General features: G+C 38.2%; 1 protein-coding gene across 2 annotated transcripts in view; it reads left to right on the top strand.

Moving 5' to 3' along the window:
- Window positions 1-19,436, top strand: part of cylda (cylindromatosis (turban tumor syndrome), a) — a 40,559-nt gene that overhangs the window by 3,502 nt on the left and 17,621 nt on the right. Inside the window, exons 2-6 of one of the 2 annotated variants that reach the window (XM_036584061.1) lie at window positions 1,948-2,576; window positions 9,387-9,692; window positions 12,340-12,445; window positions 16,720-16,815; window positions 18,983-19,099. In XM_036584061.1, coding sequence (XP_036439954.1) covers window positions 2,085-2,576; window positions 9,387-9,692; window positions 12,340-12,445; window positions 16,720-16,815; window positions 18,983-19,099 — 1,117 coding nt within the window. In that variant the 5' untranslated portion in view covers window positions 1,948-2,084. The remainder of the gene's footprint in view (window positions 1-1,947; window positions 2,577-9,386; window positions 9,693-12,339; window positions 12,446-16,719; window positions 16,816-18,982; window positions 19,100-19,436) is intronic. The other variant, XM_036584062.1, reaches the window with a different exon arrangement.

Here is a 19,436-nt window from a genome sequence, read left to right as displayed (position 1 = left end):
AGAGATTTATGCTCTGCAACTCTACTACAATATCCCACTCTATATAGTTGTAGATGGACTGTTCCTGCTGAGACAGACTGATCACTTCCTTCACCCATTGTTATTCTCAGTTACCTGATGAACAGTTGCTCTTCTGTTTTCCATTACGTGTCAGGCTAATGCATCTACATCGTGGTCTTTGAATCTGTGCTTTTGGCCTCAATTTACAGACTTATTTACTAGGGAGACATGAGGATCATAGTGGTATTAACAGATACTTGCCCAAAAAAACATTGCCATAGGACAGATGTTTACGTTTTACTGATATTTCAAAATCAATATTTGTTGCTGTATTTATTGTACTCTGGAAGAGAAGAATGTTTAGGTGATGCTGGGCTGCTATGCTTAAATGTCTGTGTTTTACTTGTTCTGCTGCATTTGGAACTGCATTTTTTTTCCCTTTCAACAAATCTGTTTGGTTAGACACAGAATTAATTTTATCAAATCAGATTTTATCGGAAATGTGGCCACTGCAGTAGCTAACTGCAACCATCGCGATAGCTAACATGATAATTTGGTGACTGTGGTGGTCCCCCTTTCTGAGCTGATTCACAGGGTCCTCATAGATGCTGTTCCATTGACTGAAATTTGAAAGATTCATTAGCTTGCTGGTCCGAGTGGCCAGTGCAGATTTTTATATCTGTCTATCCCTGATTACACTGCATTCTCATGCTATCCCTAGATGAAGACTAGAGCTTTAATTGGGCCGTAAATTTTGCTCTGAACCTTATCTGATACACGGAATCATGAGCGTGGGCCTCTTGGACCTTAGTGCTGAGTGGGGGGCTCCAGTATGGCAAATTGAAAACAATTTAAAGTAGCGAAAGCAGTGAAGAACAAAGTAAGGAGAAACAATAAAGCTGGAGAAAACGCAGGGTAAAATCTATTAAAAGTGGTGTGAAATGTGAAATATTAACCTGACCCAAACCCAACACATATTTGAAATGATGTCCGAAGCAGTCAGATAAATATAAATGTTGTATAAGTTCTAATTAGTGTTTTGTAAGCTCTAATGTAGGCATAAATGCTGACTGTGCTTGCTTATAGCTTGCTGTGTGTGTGCATGTGTCTGCATGCTTGTTGCTTATCTGTTGTGTGCAGAAACATCTCAGTAGGTCTGTTTTTACACTTCTCTGACTCCACTGCATTTCTGCTCAGCAAAACCATTCAGGTTTTCCTCTTTAGCAGCCAGCTGCTGCTATTGTTGTCTTCTTGTTAGACGCAAGTAGCAATAAAACCTGTTCTCAGTGGGCAGCAGGGCCCATTTCTTATTCATGCTGTTTGAATTCTCACTTTCACTTTGTTAATTTTCAGATGTTCAGCTGAAAGTAGGTTAGGTCTGTCTGTTCAGTGGAATGCACTAGTCAGGGATATCACTGTGGGAAGACTGAAGAACAGCATTGTGTTAGACCTAAATCTGCTGCTATGGAGAAGTAATCATGGTTAATTCTGCGGTGCTAGCTTTCTCATTCCTCCCGCGACCCAGAAGGATAAGCGGTTTAGAAGATATTAAGAAGTTGGAATCACTTGTCTTGTTTAACAGAATTGAATATTGTCAATGTAACCTATAGACTTTAAATTTTAAAAATAACAATTGTTAAAATATCTAGGTGTTTTATTTAATATTTCAAGAATTTTGGGAATGACAAGAAGTAGTTTATATTACGTCGTCGTTATCTGCCTTGCGGTTTCAACACCACTTTTGAAGAAATTCTTTACTTTATTAAAACTTTTTTTTTTTTTTATTTATAACTCAGTCATTTTACACTCATCATTTGGTACACATTTTAAAATTGTTTAATCATCTTTTGCTACTTCCCTATTTGTAACCTGTGATGTTGCGTCATTAATTTGCAACCAGATTGGTCTTGTATTGAGTTTGAAATATTATCATATTTTCTTTTCCAGCTCCTGACATGTTTATGATGTGTCTAATCCACTGAAAGGTCATGCGAGTCTCCCTCGCCTGCGTCCACTGACGCTTCACGCCTTGACCTTTTCAACGGACTGCTCCTGTCGCCTCTCCCTTGGCCAGCGATGCAGCCATGAGCTCGGCGCTGTGGAGCCAGGAGAAGCCGGCGGGCGGCTTCCGCGATGACTGGCACTTCTACATGGTGGTGAAGGAATGTGTGGTGGAGAAGCCACCTCAGAAGACACTGCGCATCCCGCGTGGCAGCCTGGGTCAGGCATGCCAGGAGCGCAACAGCCTGGGCCGTCCACTGCCGCCCAGCAAGGGCAAGCGCAGCCTGCGCATCCTGGATCAGACCAACGTGGTGGTGAGTGTGGATGAGCGCGATGTGCTGGAGCTGGATGAGAAGCTGGCTGAGCTGCTATTCCCAATCACGAATTGCGAGGAACGCTATGGCCTGCTGTGCAACAAGCCCCGCCTGGACAGAGCCCGTGAGATTGACTGTGGCTCCAAAGTTCGCGTGCAGCTGCGTTCCGGTGATGAGCCTCTACCGGGTGTCGTCAGGTTCAAAGGGGCTCTGCTGCCTGACCGAGCGCTGTCTGGGATATGGTTCGGCGTGGAGCTGCTGGTGAGGAATGGGGCTTGCTCCCTGGGGTGACTACTTGGGCTGGGCAGTATATCATCTAGACCAGTTTTAGTGCTATGTTAGCCAGTAGTGGGCGATACTGGTTCATCCAGTATACCAGTTGAAATTCTTCCTCTGGTATGAGTTTTGTCATAACCGTTATCCCACATATACATATAGATAACATGCTGTACAGACAGTGCAAACCACGTTAATGTTAGCCTCTGTAGCTGAGTTGCTGAGCCATGGATGTTTGTCACATTTTAACTATAGATAAATAACTGTTATACTGGTATATAAAGTGCAGACAACACATCATACAAATAGTGCAAACCAAGCTAACATTAGCCCATTTAGTCAGATCGCTGAGCCAGGGATGTTTTGGTCATGCTTTAAATGAAAATGAAAATTGAAATGAAATTGCAGCAGTACATGGATCACCTCCTGCTGTCTAGAGTGTTGCATTTGAAGCAGTCCACTTTGTTCGCAGATATATTGCCAATCTTTTGGGGTTAGTCACAGCCTAACATGGCTAACCAGAGCTCTTCTGTTTCCTCTCTTACCACCTGAGAAGCGGGAGGCAGGAGTGTATGGGCCTCACAAATAAGATAACTGACTTGAGAAGTTTGACAAAGCTGAACTTTTTATCGATTTTCCCATTCCACATTAAATAATGCAGCAGTCACATTCAGGTGCCTGTACAGGTACCAGAACGTACCTTCCTCTCCATATAAGGTGGAATGGAAAATTTGAACAAAAACCTGTCCAATAAGAAGCCAACTTTAGCCTTGTGGAAATTTAGATGTGACACAACGTTTAGCTAGTGTTACAAAGCAATATTGATAGGTTTATTTACATATGGTTTAGTTTTGTTTTTTTACTATGTTAAAGAATGAAAATATTTCAGATTTACTTGGGGTGTGAAAAATGGGGTTTATTAAAAATGGAGGGACTTCCCAGAAAAATAATCCACTGTTAACCTATTAAAAAAAAGGTTTACTTAAGCTAAAATATACATATATACTGTGACATATTCAGAAACTTTTGGCCATGCTGCTTACTACTTGTTTTATCAGTTTGATAGATAACAAGCATGCTGTCTATGACATAATCTCCATAAAATTGCATAGTTCCTGTTGCCAAGCAGTTTATTTTTAGTTTTTAATTTTATTTTGTGCATTTTAATCATGGTATCCAGACCATACAGTTGACTGCAGTGTATGCGTGCTTCATATTGTTTTGAAATAACAGTTTTAAATCCATAAAATGTGTTTAGTTTTCCTCTGTAAATCTGGTTTCTGTCTGGTCAATGTTTACAGTTCTATGTAAGCTTCCATTTTTTTTATAGAATTTTAAGAAACAAAAAAGAAAATAATCCAATCAAGACAGGCTATGCCAAGCTTTTAAGATATCCTTTAGTCAGAAAACATGAGTAATTTTAATAATGCTTTAATAAAACTCAAATCTCTTCTCATACCTCATGCATTTGGGAAATATAAAAAATCAGGATATTAAATGTTCATAACTGTCGCTCAGCCCTAGTAGGTTAGAGAGCTTATTTATTTGTAAACTTTTAAACTTGAGTGTTTAGGCCTTATCTGTAATGATGTAATATAGAGCTGTGCCAATAATATGATTAATCACTGAATCATGATTCTGTTGTTCACTATTAATTTTATCATTTTAGTGTTTTTCTGCTCTAACATACCCTCTTCAGCTCAGGACAAGCTTGTTAATTGGAAGCGTCAGAGCACAGGGGCATACCAGGACCAAGGTTGGGAACCACTGCTTTAGTTCGGTCAGTGTGGATGAAGTACCTGTTTAATGCCTATAGATGGCAGCAGCTACGAAAGACCAGTAAATCTTGTAGGACTTCTTTAGTTTATATATCTGTTCATCGTTTGCTGCACATTAACCATGGCGGAGGTGTTGATGCAGGCATTAAAGGTGAATTTTTCAGAATTTCTTTTTAACTATATTGTTAAGATAGAAGCGATTCAGGGTGATATGATGTGAAATTCTAGAGAAACTTACCAAGTCAGAATTGTTTGCAGCAGTAGTAGCAGTTGTAGGAATCAGACATGTGAAGCCCTTAATGGCTCTAAAGGCACCCTCACAGGAAGTTTTTACATGAAGTGGTGACAAATATTCTGCCTAATATTTCAGTCATTTTGGTCTTAAATGTATTTGGTAAAACACATTCATGGTCGAGAAGTTAACACAGGGTTTGTAAGGCAAAATATTCCCCAAAGACATATTTTTTTTCAGATTTACCACTTTTTTACCATTATCAACATTGCATATAGAACCGTAACACGTGTAGGTTCACTGGTGGTTTTGGATGGTAAATAAATGGCTATATTTGTGTTCTAAACATCACAACCCCTGGTGTTTATCTACAATAGTTTCTCTACAATAAACAATTTCACATCAAACTACTTTGAATGATTGTTTACCTTTCGGCTTTTGAATTATGAAGACAGAACAAATTGGTGGAAATCCTCCTTAATACCCCACACTAATGATAAGTATAATAGTAGAAGTAGTGGGCATATTAGTATTAGGTACTTCTAGTAGTGAATATTATGTAGCACTTTTCAAGCACAGTGATCAATATCGAACACAAAAGGTAAAAACACATTTAGGTGACATCTAAGCTGAAAATGAACTGCAAGCACAGTTGTTTTTGTCTGCTCTTGGTTGCACGTAGAAGCTTCTTTAGTGTCAGATGGTGAGTGAGGGAGAGATTTGTGTCAGTCCTGAGATGGTTCGGGTTCTGAGCGTTAGCAGAAAGAGGGTGTGCCACAGGACAATACTGCATTTGTGTCCAGCACTGGGGGCTGGTGGAGTGGGTTCAGGACATGATGTATCCAGCCTGCTCCCCTATTTCTCTGTGTGGAAGCTCCACTACAATCCCAGGCCACGGCACAATATGAATTGTATTAGAGTTTAGTTTGGTTTAATTTTGTTTGGACCTAACATTAGCCCAAACATGGAGGCAACAATTGTTGAGTGTTCACTAAGTTGGTGTGTTTGGCAGTGTTGGATATACAGTGAGGAAGAGTGAGGGGCATGTGCCTTGTCACAGTGCAAAATAGTTCAATTCTTGAAATGGCCAGTGGAAAATAATCAGGAAAATATGCATATATTTTTTTCCATGGTATTTAGGAAGATACACCCAAGAGAGCTCTCCCATTGGTTAGGGCTTCAAGAGCTGAACTAAAGGCCATGTTAGATTAACTACTAAAATTATTGGGAAGTGACAGAGGAATGAATCAATCAAATTTCCAATGGTTTTGACCAATTTTGTGAGGGGAAAAAAACATCACTTTCCGCAATTCCTAGTGATGTCACCTACTGCGAATGTGAGCGGTAGTCTAACCAGGTTTCAGCCATACTAGGACTTATCACTGAAAGCGTTACTTTGAAACCGCAACATACAGGGTAAAATATATTTTAATAAGTGAAGCGCCATTAGCTTAGCAGTAACATACTACTAGAGTCCCATAGGGGTGCTAGCAAAAATTATTTTTAGCTTTATTGTAGAGCTTTTTAGGGGTCCAAGCATGCATGGAACCCTATTGATTTTGCTATGATTTTTCTCCTTTTTATTCTTTTTCTTCCCTAAAACGGTTTGTGGAGAAGACACTGTAAGTCATCCAAAGACCAAACTTGGAGGGTAGGTGTAGAATCCCCCCACTACTCAGGCAACTGAAATGACCCCAGTTGGCCTGATGGTGGCGCTATAGATCAATATTTTACATTATGGCTCATATCTCCTTAACCGTGGGGCCTACGGTCAGAATTCTTGCTTCTACATAATCCTTGCTTTATTCTACACAAACGCACACCTGCATATATTTAGCTCCACCTCCATATTTTCCATCATAATTGATAAAATATGTCATACCCACATTTTTCTACTAGTCTGGGGTATTTCAAGATATGAACACAATATTGGTCTCAAAATGTTCAGGTGAGTCTGGTGGTCAAGAATTATCAAAAAATATTGAATATTTGTAAACAGTATGGCTGCCATGTGCGAATAATCCCCTCTGGGTTTGGCAAACCAAATTTGACACAAATATACAAAATGACAAACTGACATTGTATTATGATTTCATTTGGAATTATACTACTCTATAGTCACAGTAATTGCAAGGTGGGAACTAATTCCCAAAATGGTGCTTGGTTCCTTATTGCTCTGTACCAATAAATTGTCTCAAAAAACAGGCTGCTGTGGGCCTCTTATAGCCTACCATGAAAACATCCACCTTTGAAGATTAAGGTTGTGGGTTTGATTCCCTGTCACATATGTTGGATGGTGCTGTAGCAATTGTTGTGAAAACACACTTAATTATCTTAATCTTAAGGAAGGGTCATCTTAAAAATCTGCCGATTTGTTGCCTTCTATGACCAGAGACATGAAATTTGTTTATGTTGCTACTTTGTCCTAAAATGGTGCATGGTTCCTTGTTGCTTTCTTTCAATAAATTGTTTCAAAAATTGCAGTTGTGCTACAGATGTCCTGTGGCTCACAATGAGAGCCTCCGCCTTTGAACTCTAGGGTCGTGGGTTTGAATCCCTGTCATGGATGTTAAACTGAGTTGCGAAAATGGTAGCAGATCCATCACCTAGTGGTCTTAATCATAAGAAAAGGAGATCTTTCTTAAAAATCTAAAGATCTCCTGCATTCTACGACCAGAGGCCACTACTTTACTCCTTGATGTCTTCCTGGTGCTTGTACCCTGCAGATTGCTGCTTGCGGCTATGTTTTTTTTTTCTTGTATTTGACCTGGTTTTGAAATGTATGGCCTGACCCCGTGGCCTAGCTCTAAAAGTTGCTGTTCACCACTGGTAATGTAGTATATGAGTTTTGTTCCCAACTGCATTGTAGACAACTCTGTAGAAGGTTCCTTTGTTCGTGATTTGTTGTTGTTGGGAGTGAGCGTTACACATACAAGAATTAAAGTGCGATATTATACATAGTTGTTGTTCTTTTCAAATACTCGTCATGTCCAAAATAGTTACAAATGGATATACGGCATTTTGGAATGAAACTCTCCACATTCTGTTCAATCATGCCTGGGATTCCCTAACTTTTGAGCAAACGACCACAAGTGAACATTATACATTTTCTGCAAACCCAAGTCTTTCAGTCACTGTGTATTTTCTTTATATTTCTAATTTGTTAATCAGGAATGTTTTCATATGCACTCACCATGCATCAGTCATAAAAAGGTGAACTTACAACCAAAGAAGTATTCCTTGCCCTGCCCTGAGCTTGCATTTCATTACATAACTTGTCAGAGTCATCAGGTGTGGCTAGGTTGTACATCACGTTTAAATCATTGTGCTTTTAAATACCATGGTGAAAGAAAGGATAGCAAAGATAGCAAAGAACAATGAGAGCGTACTGGAAGAGCAAGTGGAAAATTCCCCTGCTCAGGCTGTGAGAGCCACAGTGCATATGCAGTGAGTTATAACATGCTTTATATATATCGCGATGCTGACGTGGACGATTCTGAATCGATTCACAAACGTCAAAAATCGATTTTCTGCATATTTAATTTATAACGTAATATTGACGGAACGCAAAAGGCGGAACTTGGAAGTGCGGAAGTGCAGCGCCCGGACAGTCTGTGCCGGCACATAACAAAAACACAAGTGGAAGCGAGAGAAATCCAACCGGCTCCCTCTGCGTTAAAGCCAGGTTAGGTCAGGAGTCACAACACAAATGATAAGAAGAGCCATTTTGTCATTTCAACAAAAATCAAACCACCTTGGGAGCCACAACATTTAATGTCCAGTATGTCTTTGTATGTGTTAATGTCCTAGTTTAGGCTAAACAATATAAACGAAAACGCAGATTCCTCAGAAGTTGAGTAGTTTCTTGTAAAATGTCTCTCAGCTTCCGGCTGTTTTACGAGGCTGAAGTCGCTTCTTATTCTCCAGCTTCTTGCTGAACTTTCCGGTTCCACCTTAAATTCTGACTGAGATGCCGAATGTAATTACAGCACCATTTAAGGTGGAACAGGAAAATTCGATAGAGAAGCGGCTTCATCTTCGCAACTTTTTAGTGTTTGACAGTCTCTCGTTGCAGATTTAACGTACCAGGAAACCAACTGCGCTGCTTATAAATGCGAATAAGTCCATTCATCTCCAAATGTTCGTCTGTCTTTCTCTTTTCCTTTTTCATTCGCTACTAGCTCGGCGAAACCTCGTTGCTACGTGACCTGCAGTCTTTCGCGCCTTCTAGTTCTCTTGCCACATCACTTCCATTTGTTTTATTAATAAAAGATATTGGACATAAATGCATTATGGATCATTACAAATACTTTGTTTTAAAACTACTAAGTCCTCAAACAGTAAGAAAATAGAAATCTTGTATAGAAAAAAAGATGCATCGAGATGGAGATCGATAATTTTTTTTTTTTATTATTATTTATTTACTATTATTATTATTATTTTTTTTTTACTGGTTTAGTATGAAATGTATGACAAACATGCTTGGGAAATAATACCATTCAAAAGTGGTCTTTGTATTAGATCTAATATTGTAAAATAAAACAAAAGTGGACACTGAGTTTCTTCCATAATGCCATTAGTAATTTGGCTTTTGTGTGTATACTGTACGTTACACAATGTATTTATTACACTGATTAGTAAGTAATTTCATGTGGTAGCCTTTTGGTTTTGGCAGTGTTGTGTTTATTTATCTGTATTGAATTCAAAGTTACCCACTTTGTCTCTTTGTCTATTTCTTTCTGTGTCTTCTCTCTACTTCTCTCTCTCAATCTGTGTCTCTCTCAGGAGGAAGGTCGTGGTCAGGGTTTCACCGAGGGTTCGTATCAAGGCCAGCAGCTCTTTCGATGTGAGGACGAGTGTGGAGTCTTTGTCGCACTCGATAAACTTGAGCTGTGGGAGGATGAGGAGCTGGAGGTGGATCATGTGACCCTAGAGGATAATGACCTGGAAGGGGAAGGAGATTTCCCACCGCTGGAGATCAACTCTCGTGTGCTGGTGCAGACCCGGGAAGGGCCCGAACGAGGGACTGTCATCTTCTGTGACCTGTTGCCTGGCAATGAGACACTGGGCTATTATGTTGGTGTCGATATGGTAATTTGTTTAAAACTTCAGTTATGTTTCACATCCACTTGTGTGCTAACCTGAAAATGTGTTTTCTGTGGGGGTTTGCTGTTGAGAATGTGTTGAAGCAGTGTCTGTGTCTTTTGTCTTGGCTTGGACTATCCTGTGTTTTTAAGTTACTGGACAGCTAATCATCATGTGGTTGGCCACAGGACTTGTTACAACATCTAAACATCCCCAAAGTAGACTCAGTGAACTTTAGATAAGTCTGTGCAGGCCCATTTTTATTGATGTTTTAATGTAGTAAGTAAATGGTAGTAGTACACCGCCATTCGCAAGTGTGGAATGTTACATGTTAATTAAAACCAAGGTACATGTATAGAGTGATTCTTCTCTGCAACCTCATTGGTTTTAACAAGTTTGTAGAAAGCTGTAAACAATGAAGAAATGTTAGATGTGTCCAGAATGCTTAACAGAGCTGTAGGTGAAACATTGAAACATTGAATCAAGTTATACTAAAATTAACATACAGAATGCCTTGTATTTAAAAAAGGGTGATCAAATCTTGAGGCAAATAATGTATCAAGAAATTACTATGAGTTAGGCTTGCAGCTGTCAAATATTTTTATATTTGATCGGTAATTTAAATATTTTAAAAGAGTTAAAAAAAAAAGCTCAAGATATCATACTAATCATATCATATTATATTATATTAGATTATATTATATTATCAGCAAGGTTTTTAAGCAGCTGAAAACCACTTTATATTAGAGCATACATTAAACACTCAACCATGTTGGCTGAATATGTATTCTATTGCTCCGGACAGCCAGCCAGGCAGAGTGTTCTCATAGTAAATACAGATAAATACAACTGAGAACATACTGTATAGCAATCTGGAACAGTACGACTGCACTGCACCGACCATTAAGACTGACTGTTGTCTCAAATTGTATAGTTACATTTAGCAAACAAATGATTCTTTACCTGCTGAAGTGCAGAGAATTTATTGAATATTATTAAATGTTATTGAGCACTCATAGCACCTCTACTTTGAGTAGATAATTACAGTATAGCGTTTGTGATTTTATAACTTCACTTTATTTATAAAACATTCATTTAACAAAAAAAAAAAAAATCTTCATGTCTGGCTTTATAGTATTTTAGTCTGTTATGATTGAATAAAATAACAGCAATAATTAATATGACCACAAATTCCAAACTTTTGAATGGATGTGTATATTAGTAGTGGGCGCTATGGCCAAAAATGTATATCACGGTGTAATTTCTGCCCCATGGGCCTGCCAGATTAATTTCTATAAGGTTGACTTCTTACTTGCCAGCTTTTTGTTCAAATTTTCTCACCCACGTTAAATATAGCAGCAGTTACATTCTGGCACCTGTACAGGCACCTAAATGTAACTGCTTTACTCTCTAAGGTGGAACAGGAAATTTGAATAAGAAGCCAACTTCCACTTTGTTGAATCTCTGAAATCATTTGTCTCGTGTGCACTCGTATGAGAGGAAGCAGAAGCTCTCTGGTTAGTCATGTTAGGCTAAGGCTTACCCCAAATGACTGGCCATTTCTTTATTTAGTGAGTCGGCTACTCAGCTAAGCAGGCTAATGTTAGCGTGGATAGCACCGCTTGTACATTACATTATCTGTGCTTATATGTGGCAAACAGATATGATGGTTATGATAAGGAAGATGAGGAAGAATTTTGACCAGTATGGTGAATGAACCTAGTGCATACATTTGACTTCTAATCAGTTTTAATCACTGTTTTGAAATTAGATCAAATACTAAATGTTTTAGCTTAATCCTTGCACTGCTTTTTTCAATAATGTTCTGTTAAACATTGTGTCAAACGTCGCAGTGTGATATAATGACTAACTAATGCAGCCAGTGAGAGCAGTATATGTGGGATGTTTTTACTTCAGCTCTTGCCCTCCGTGCTTTGCTGTCGCCTTAGCCGTTGACTAGCAGCCCACTCGCTGTCGGCCCAAAACAAAAGAGCAGTCACGCTTTAGGGAGGGCGGATGGAGGGATGAAAGGATGGAGGGATGAGAGGGGAGGGAGAAAGAGAGAGTATGACCAGCGCTGTGGCCTGCTGCCAGACGCTCGGACAAGACACCACCATTGCACGCATACACTCGACTAGACCCAGCCCTTCAGCTTCAACTAGATCTACATACAGCCAACCAAGCAGACCAGAGATACAACACACTGGCTTTGAGTAGAGCAGAAGTTGTGGAGCCTAGATTGGTTTGGTCTCAGTGCTAGTTGGATAATTTCATCAGTATTTGTTCTTAGTGTGAAGGAGCATAGAAGCAGATGCTTGGATAGTTGGATAGTTGATCTAGTGCAGCATTCAGTTTTCATACAGATGCTATGGATAGTGTTATAGGGACTCACATAGATGACCTGTGAGAAATGGCTATCAAAATAAATGGTACCGAGTAGAGTAGATTAGGATTTTAGAAACTTGTTAGCCCTTGCTCTGTTTTTTCGTTAAAGCAGGTGAGAGTAGAAAAAGGTGTATAGAAACAAGACAGCTGTGCGTTTGTGTGTATGTGTATTAAGGGGTCCTAAATAATGGTGATTGAGCAGTAAATGTAGGGTGTGAGATGAGCTAGGCCAGTGTCAGTAATAGGGTGCTGTACGTCTCACCCTCAGGACAATCCTATTGGAGACTGGGACGGCGTGATCGACGGGAAGCTGCTGTGTAATTTCGCCAGTCTTGAGCACACCCGTCTCGTGCCCATCTGTGACGTCATGCCAGGTAAGTGCTTTCTATTTCATCTACCTGTTTGGCCTGAACTGGTCATTTTGATGGTATGGAATTGAGGCAGTGTATGGGTGTGTGGGTTTGTGTGCTATGAGTTCCAGTCAGGCTGTGAATTAATAGGCTGCTTTGTATTCTTGGTTGAGAACAACCATACCAGACTCAAACAAAGCACATTTGTTTTCCCTCTGTGGTTAAAGGTTAAATAGTACTTTAACATGTTTCCTATGCATGTGCATGCACTTGTGTGTAGGTTAGTGTGTTGCCATGGAAGGGAACAATCAGAGAATTTAGTGTTTGCTGCATTTTCTTTAATAATATCTTTGTGATATATGTAGGCCTGTGTGATTTTTGTAATTTGGAGGTCAAGTTAAAGGAATAGTTTCATGAAAAAACAAATCTGCACAGTTTTCCTACTTACTCTAGATTTAGGTAGTCAGCTAAGACATGACTGGAGACCAATTTTGGCTTCTTTAGTTTTCAACTGGAGCCATGAGGGCTACTACAATATAGCCCAAATAGCCCAAACCATTTCACTAAAAAAGTATTCTCTAAATGTCTTTCAACCTCAAACTGCATGCAGGTGTTCATTAACATTGCAGGAACTTGTCAGTGTGGTTTAGGACACATGAATTCAAAAAAAATTAACACAACTCGCTGTGTAGCTGAAGCTATTGACAGACACAGCTTGAGCTCAAGTAAACAAATATTACTCAGCTGCCCCTAAATGTTACACCACCAGGTCATAAGTTAGAACTTTTTGTTTTTGAAAGATATATCTCAATAAATGGGTTTTCTACTTTTCTACTTTTTTATTTACATGTATTTGTATCCCAACTGATGAAAACTGACCCAGTTTTACATTCTGTTTGTTATAATGTAAACTTATTATTGTGAAAGCTAATAAATAATTGCTATAATGTCAAATAATTGCAATCGGGTGATTATGTAATAATTGTGAGAAGCCCACTCCAAATATAGTGCTCTCCATATATTTTATTTGCCTTTGTAGTCCATAGTTTTAAATTTGTACTCAAACAATTCACATAGGGTTAAAGTGCACATTTTAAGATAAATAAAGGGGATTTTTAAACATTTTAGTTTTACCATGTAAAAATTACAGCACTTTTTATACATAGCCCCTGCCCCCTCCCCTTCAGGACTGACTTGGCCAGTCAAGAATTTACCAGTTTTTGGCTTTGAAAACCTACATCTGCCTCCTGAAGAGTGTTTCTGATCAGTCGGACAGGTGTAAGGGGATTTTTCTTCATTATGGTGAAATTCTTCTGTCATCAGCTATGGTGGTCTTCCTTGACATACCTAGATGAATGAACGTACTTTATATATTGGACTTCTAATCAGTTTTAATCACCTTTGATACTTGATTAAATACATGAAGACCAACATTTGATTTTGGCAAGCCAATGGTTTGGCCGATGTTTCTTATTGTTTTATTATTGTTTCTCAGCCTTATAATGGTTTCCTTGACTCCTCATGTTGACAAACAACAAAAGCAATCTCCATGGATTACCAAAAGCCTAGAATCATGACTAGATGTTAAAAGCTTTCTTACACCTACGCTAATGAAGCAATTATATATACTTGTGTAATCCCAAACACGTGTGAAGGCCTGTGTTCCAAACAATATGATGCGTTGAAGTGGAGAGGGGTGTGCTATATATAAAAGGTACTGTAATTTCTACATGGTAAAACAGAAATATATGCAAATACCCTTAATTAAAATCTGAGCGTGAAACTTCAACCACGTGAATTGTTTGAGTATTAATTTAAAATTAGTACAGAGACAGATAAAAAATATGTGTACACACTCTTGCACCCATGTCCCAAACTTTGTGGAGGGCACTGTATGTCTTGGCATTGACTTCATCTTGGGTAAAGGGAAAATTGTGTAAATGTGAATTATTTATTTATTTATTTATTTAACTTTTTTTTTTTTACCTATACCTTTAAGAGCATATAGTTTCACTTGAATTAGGGCCTGACTTATATCAGTTGGCCTATACATTCAGCCCACATTAAGGTTTTACAAACGTACTGGTATCAGCAAAATTCTGCTAGTAAAGTGCCACTATTGATTGAAGTTGCTTATTTATTGTTATAATTAACACAGGTGAGGAAAACTGCACCTTTATAAGGATTTTAATGGTCTCGTGTTTGTATGTCTTATGCAGAGATTTGTAAGTTGGCAATTCTTAGCTGCTCATCCTTTTTCACAGTAGTTCAGGCTGAACACATGAACAAAAAACACAATCATGGTTAAAATAACAAGAACATGCAAAAAGCGTTCAGACCTAAAATGCCATTATATGAGGAAAACTAATGGAAAAATCAGAGCTCATTAATAGAAACCAATATAATAAACATAAGAATACTAGAAGTGGCACTACCGGCACTGGAGTTTGCCAACGGCGATTTAGAGCTAAATGTCAGATTTGACAAGTCAAAGTTGACAGCAGTCAGTAAAGCTAAATTGATAGCTAAAATTGGTATCGGTGTCTGTAACCAAATTTTCATTTTGATCAGTTCTTAAATGTAACAGAGCACTGATGTGGTGTGTGTTTCTGTGTGAAAGGGGTAGAGAAGTTGCATCTGTGTGGGTGATCTTGTGTATCGACAGGCTGCAAACAGAAGCGCTGTTGTCTGAAAAACTTGTTTTCAAAACTGTGTGAGGCTTCAGCTTTGTCTGTTCTTTCTGTCTGCTTAATGATTTGTCAATTTTTATATCCACGCATGTAGATGTAAAGGATATTTCACATAAGATGTGTTTCAGTCTGAAGGTGCATAATAATGATAAATGTGTTACTGTATCAGTGAAGAGTTCCTTCATACTGACTGGAGAGATCTGAATTGTGTAGGCCTACAGAATGCAGCCTACGAATGTGCATGTAGAATGTGCATTTTTTTCTTTGTTTGTTTGTTAATTCATGAATTAATTACAGTCCATTTTTCCCTTTCTAACTCAGATTAGCAGATTTCAGAAATTAACCTCATATTTGCTTAATACTTTCAAAAAATAATGTGATTCTGCCTAAGAGAGAGCATGCAGAATTCCTGGCTTGCATCATCATTAGTTTCTGAGATATAAATGCTGTTTACAGGCTCCATCATATATGCTTTAAAATAAAGCTTTGGAAAAAGCTGATATTGATAGAACATTCCTTTAGAACTATTAATGCTAGATGTTTGGTTTATAAAGTTGTGTTTTGGGCAGCTTTGGTTCTGTGGACCTGTATCTCCACTCTGATCAGATATTTCAAACTTATGTATTTATTACTTGTATTACAGTACCTTTCTAGCACAAGGTATTTTTATTTTATTTTAGGTATTCTAGCAGAATTATTTTTAAAAAATACAGTTTATATGCTATACATGTGGATACACCAAGTTTTACATTCTCTATACGTTTGTTTTCAAGAATTGAAATGGACTAGAAATCAATTTATAGTCCGTTAGTTTATGTCAGAAGAATTCATGTGTGACTGAATACTTTACAGTTAATACTGGGCCAAAGACTAATTTACATGGTTTTCTATGCATAAAGACAAATAAATAAATTTGCATTTGATTATCATAGTTTGAAGAATGCTTTAGGAAGTTGATTGCTCATGTCTGTAAACATCCAGAAGGGGGAGCTCTCGTTGGTTTTACTTTAACAGCAAAGCTGAAACATCACACTTGATCGTTTATTATCCTATATCAGTGGGTACAACAGCATATTTCCACAAAACCACCTCTATGTAATATTTAAATAGGTGGAAAAGCTCCAGTCGTCATGTATCACTTTTGACAGAATAAACCATTGAAAAAGAGGGCAGATAAAACTGAACACAAGGGGGCGTGCAGTACAAAGATTTTGCTCACATTTGCGATTTAAAATATATTCTGCTTGAAGATAAAATGTCACTGGCATATGTACCATCCTGTACATTGCTGTCATCAAGGTTTGCTAAATGACTGAGAAATGGACGAGGGCCCTCTCCACCAGAGCTTAATAAATGGTTTACTTTAGTGTCACTTTGCTTGCTGGTTGTGTTGTTAAAGGCACTTGCTGACATTGCTAATGTTCTCATAGGCTAAGTAGATATGTCATGTCGTACTTCCTCGCATTTTTTGACATTATAAAGTCTGATATGGTCATTTTGGAGATCTTCAGTGATTTCACTGAATTTGACACCGATCTGACCTGTTTCGGATGCTAGAATGAGTTACTAAATTGTATCCATGCGTTTGTATGTGTCTTTATTTTACAGAGTACTCCCTGCAGGACCCAAGGCTGTCCAAACCCAGCTTTACTTCGAGAGGAAGTGCTGATAAGTCTGGCAGCCAGGGCAAACCAAAGAACAAAGGTACTAGATAGGACCTGATTTGAGTCCACATTACACGTTACCTCTATACCATTCTAATCTACAGATCTGTGTTGAGTGCAACATTTATTTAGTCATCATTTTATTACAAAATCTAAAAAATGACATTAGTTTTAAGTTGAACACAGTTGCCTCCCAGAAGCAGCTTTGTTTAAACTGAAAGCTATGCGAGAAGTGGATCATACCAAGAGAAAGTAAGTACATCTAGTCAGCACACACTGCCAGGGCGACCTTTACATCCTAAACCAGTCTGTCTACAGGATTCTTCAGTTTGTCTGCAGAAAGTATTTGTGTAGTCTTTCTCTTTGCTCCAGTGTCATCTCAAATATGCTGTTTTTATGCATGCTAGTTAAATCGATCATCCAAACTGTACTAATGTTGCTAACAGTGATAAAAAATGATCCTCAAAGACAAAATTAGCATTTGTTATAAGCCCTATTAATGCTATTAGGTTGAACTATACCTTTAAAATAAATGCGAATTGTGACGTAATCTAAATGTACCGGTGATACCAAGTAAGTATAAATTTATCAGTTCATTTATTTGATGTTAGTTTTCTGTCAAAGTTCTTTAGAAACTATAATATATTAATATGTATGATAAAAGTTCGTTGAGAAATCTCTTCATCCTCAGAATATACCTAACTTTGGCATTGTCAGGAATGTCATCTGGATGTTCTTTTGCTCTGTGGGGGTGGGTTATTTTGGGGCTTTCTTCTTGTCAGGTTTTGCTGAAACTTCTTTTTTCTCCTGAGCAAGCATGAGCTGATGTGGATATAATGAGCTACCTGTGCACAGCATGTCTCCAAAGCAGCAGTCTCTCTCTCTCTCTCTCTCTCTCTCTCTCTTTCTGTCTCTTCCTTTTTCTATTTGTCATTCTTTTAAGAAAATAATGTAAGAAATGTTATGTTCTGAAATCTCTTGTTGAAATCCTTTAAACAGTATTGTTACAGTTGTCTATGACACATGCTTTTATTATCTGTTTACTGGTTTTGACATCTGTATCCTGAAACTGTGTTCAACAAACTGGCTTGCACACTATGGTAGAAAGCTAAAGCAGTGAAATCCAGTTCACTTGCTGACATTTATGTCGAGTACTCGTCTTGAATAATCCAGCCTGTGTAGTTCAAACTGTATGATTGGCTGTTTCTTGTTTGCCTCAGTTTTGCAGTTAATAATATCCATATTCTATTTTAATTAACTTTGACAATGCAACTTCTCAGTTATGTCAATTTGAAATAAAATCATATGTGCGCAGTGAGAGGACAAGATAAACCTGTTCAAAGAGTGGAGGCTGCACTCTGACATAAAGTGTTACCACATTTACATAAATTTCTCTTTACTCCGGATGTAGTTTTGGATGTAATCAGCCATGACATTGTTGTTGACTAAAGAAGTTCGCTTCTTTAGTTTTGCACTGGAGCTACAACACTAATGTAGTCAACAAGTAAGTAGGAGGCTTAAAACCACTAATTAGCATTATGCAAATTGCATGCCGAGCTTGCACAATGTGAAAGAAATAGACTTATGTGGTTTCTGACACCACCAGCGTACTTTTCACAAATTAGCAAAACAATCCAGGCTCCATGATGACTGCCAGTACTGTTTTTAGTTATGTGTCATGCTTCTGTCCATGTTTTTAGAAGACAGTATCATACAGCTTTAGAAACATCTTGAGCAAGTCTTTTTGAGATTACGTGAGACAAGTGTGTGAGGATTTAAGCGTTCAGTTGGTGGTGTGTATTCCATTACTTGTTTGCTACATTAGCCTTGTAGCTATATGCAAAACTAAAGAAGCCAAAAACAGATGTCTCGTAAGGGGAAATTTGGTTTTATTTGGATAGTAAACTAAAAGCTATAAATTATGTACAGATGTTCAGATTTTTAGCAAACTATCTGGTGGAGCTCAGTTGATGCTCAGCAGTGTTAGGGTTAGAATTTGGATCAGGGTGAGGGTTAGTCTTAGGTTATGGGTTGAGGTTAAGGTTAGAGCCAGGTTAGTGTTAGTAAACGTGAAGGTGAAGTAAGTCAATGGTAAGTTAAGTATGTACAAAGCATCTGAACTGTACTTTCCAAATATATCTCTTTAATTTGGAAACACATACACGGCCACACACACACTTACCCATGGTTTTCAATGTGTTATTCAGGGTTAGGTCTACAGGCTGCCAGCAGAAGCAAGTCTGAGTTTTATTATACGCTAAATGGCAGCTCTGTCGATCATCCGGCCCAGTCCAAATCCAAAAGCACATGGTACATAGATGAAGGTAATCAATGGCAGAGAAATGTGAATGATCAGCAGAATGCTTAACGTGTAAACTGATTAGTGGATCTTATCAGCAAGGTCCTATCTAGAAGGTGCTCCACATCCAAGCACAAATTTAATTTGTGTCCATGTCTGTGTTAGGGGTGTAACGATACATGAATTTTCAGGTTCAGGTTTGATTCCAAGGTCAAAATTTGTGCCAGCCATCTGACAAAATAACTTGAAAAGAGATCTATTGTGTCTAAATATTAAATATTAAAAATTCTTTACTATGTGTATACAGTAGAAGTGTTACGATAAAATGCATCATATTGTATCATAATGTATTGCATTGTGTT

The sequence above is a fragment of the Colossoma macropomum genome, unplaced genomic scaffold, assembly GCF_904425465.1.
Source record: "Colossoma macropomum unplaced genomic scaffold, Colossoma_macropomum, whole genome shotgun sequence".
NCBI classification, from domain to species: Eukaryota; Metazoa; Chordata; class Actinopteri; order Characiformes; family Serrasalmidae; genus Colossoma; species Colossoma macropomum.
Note: the sequence above shows the minus strand (reverse complement) of the source record. Positions and strands in the feature narration are given on the sequence as shown.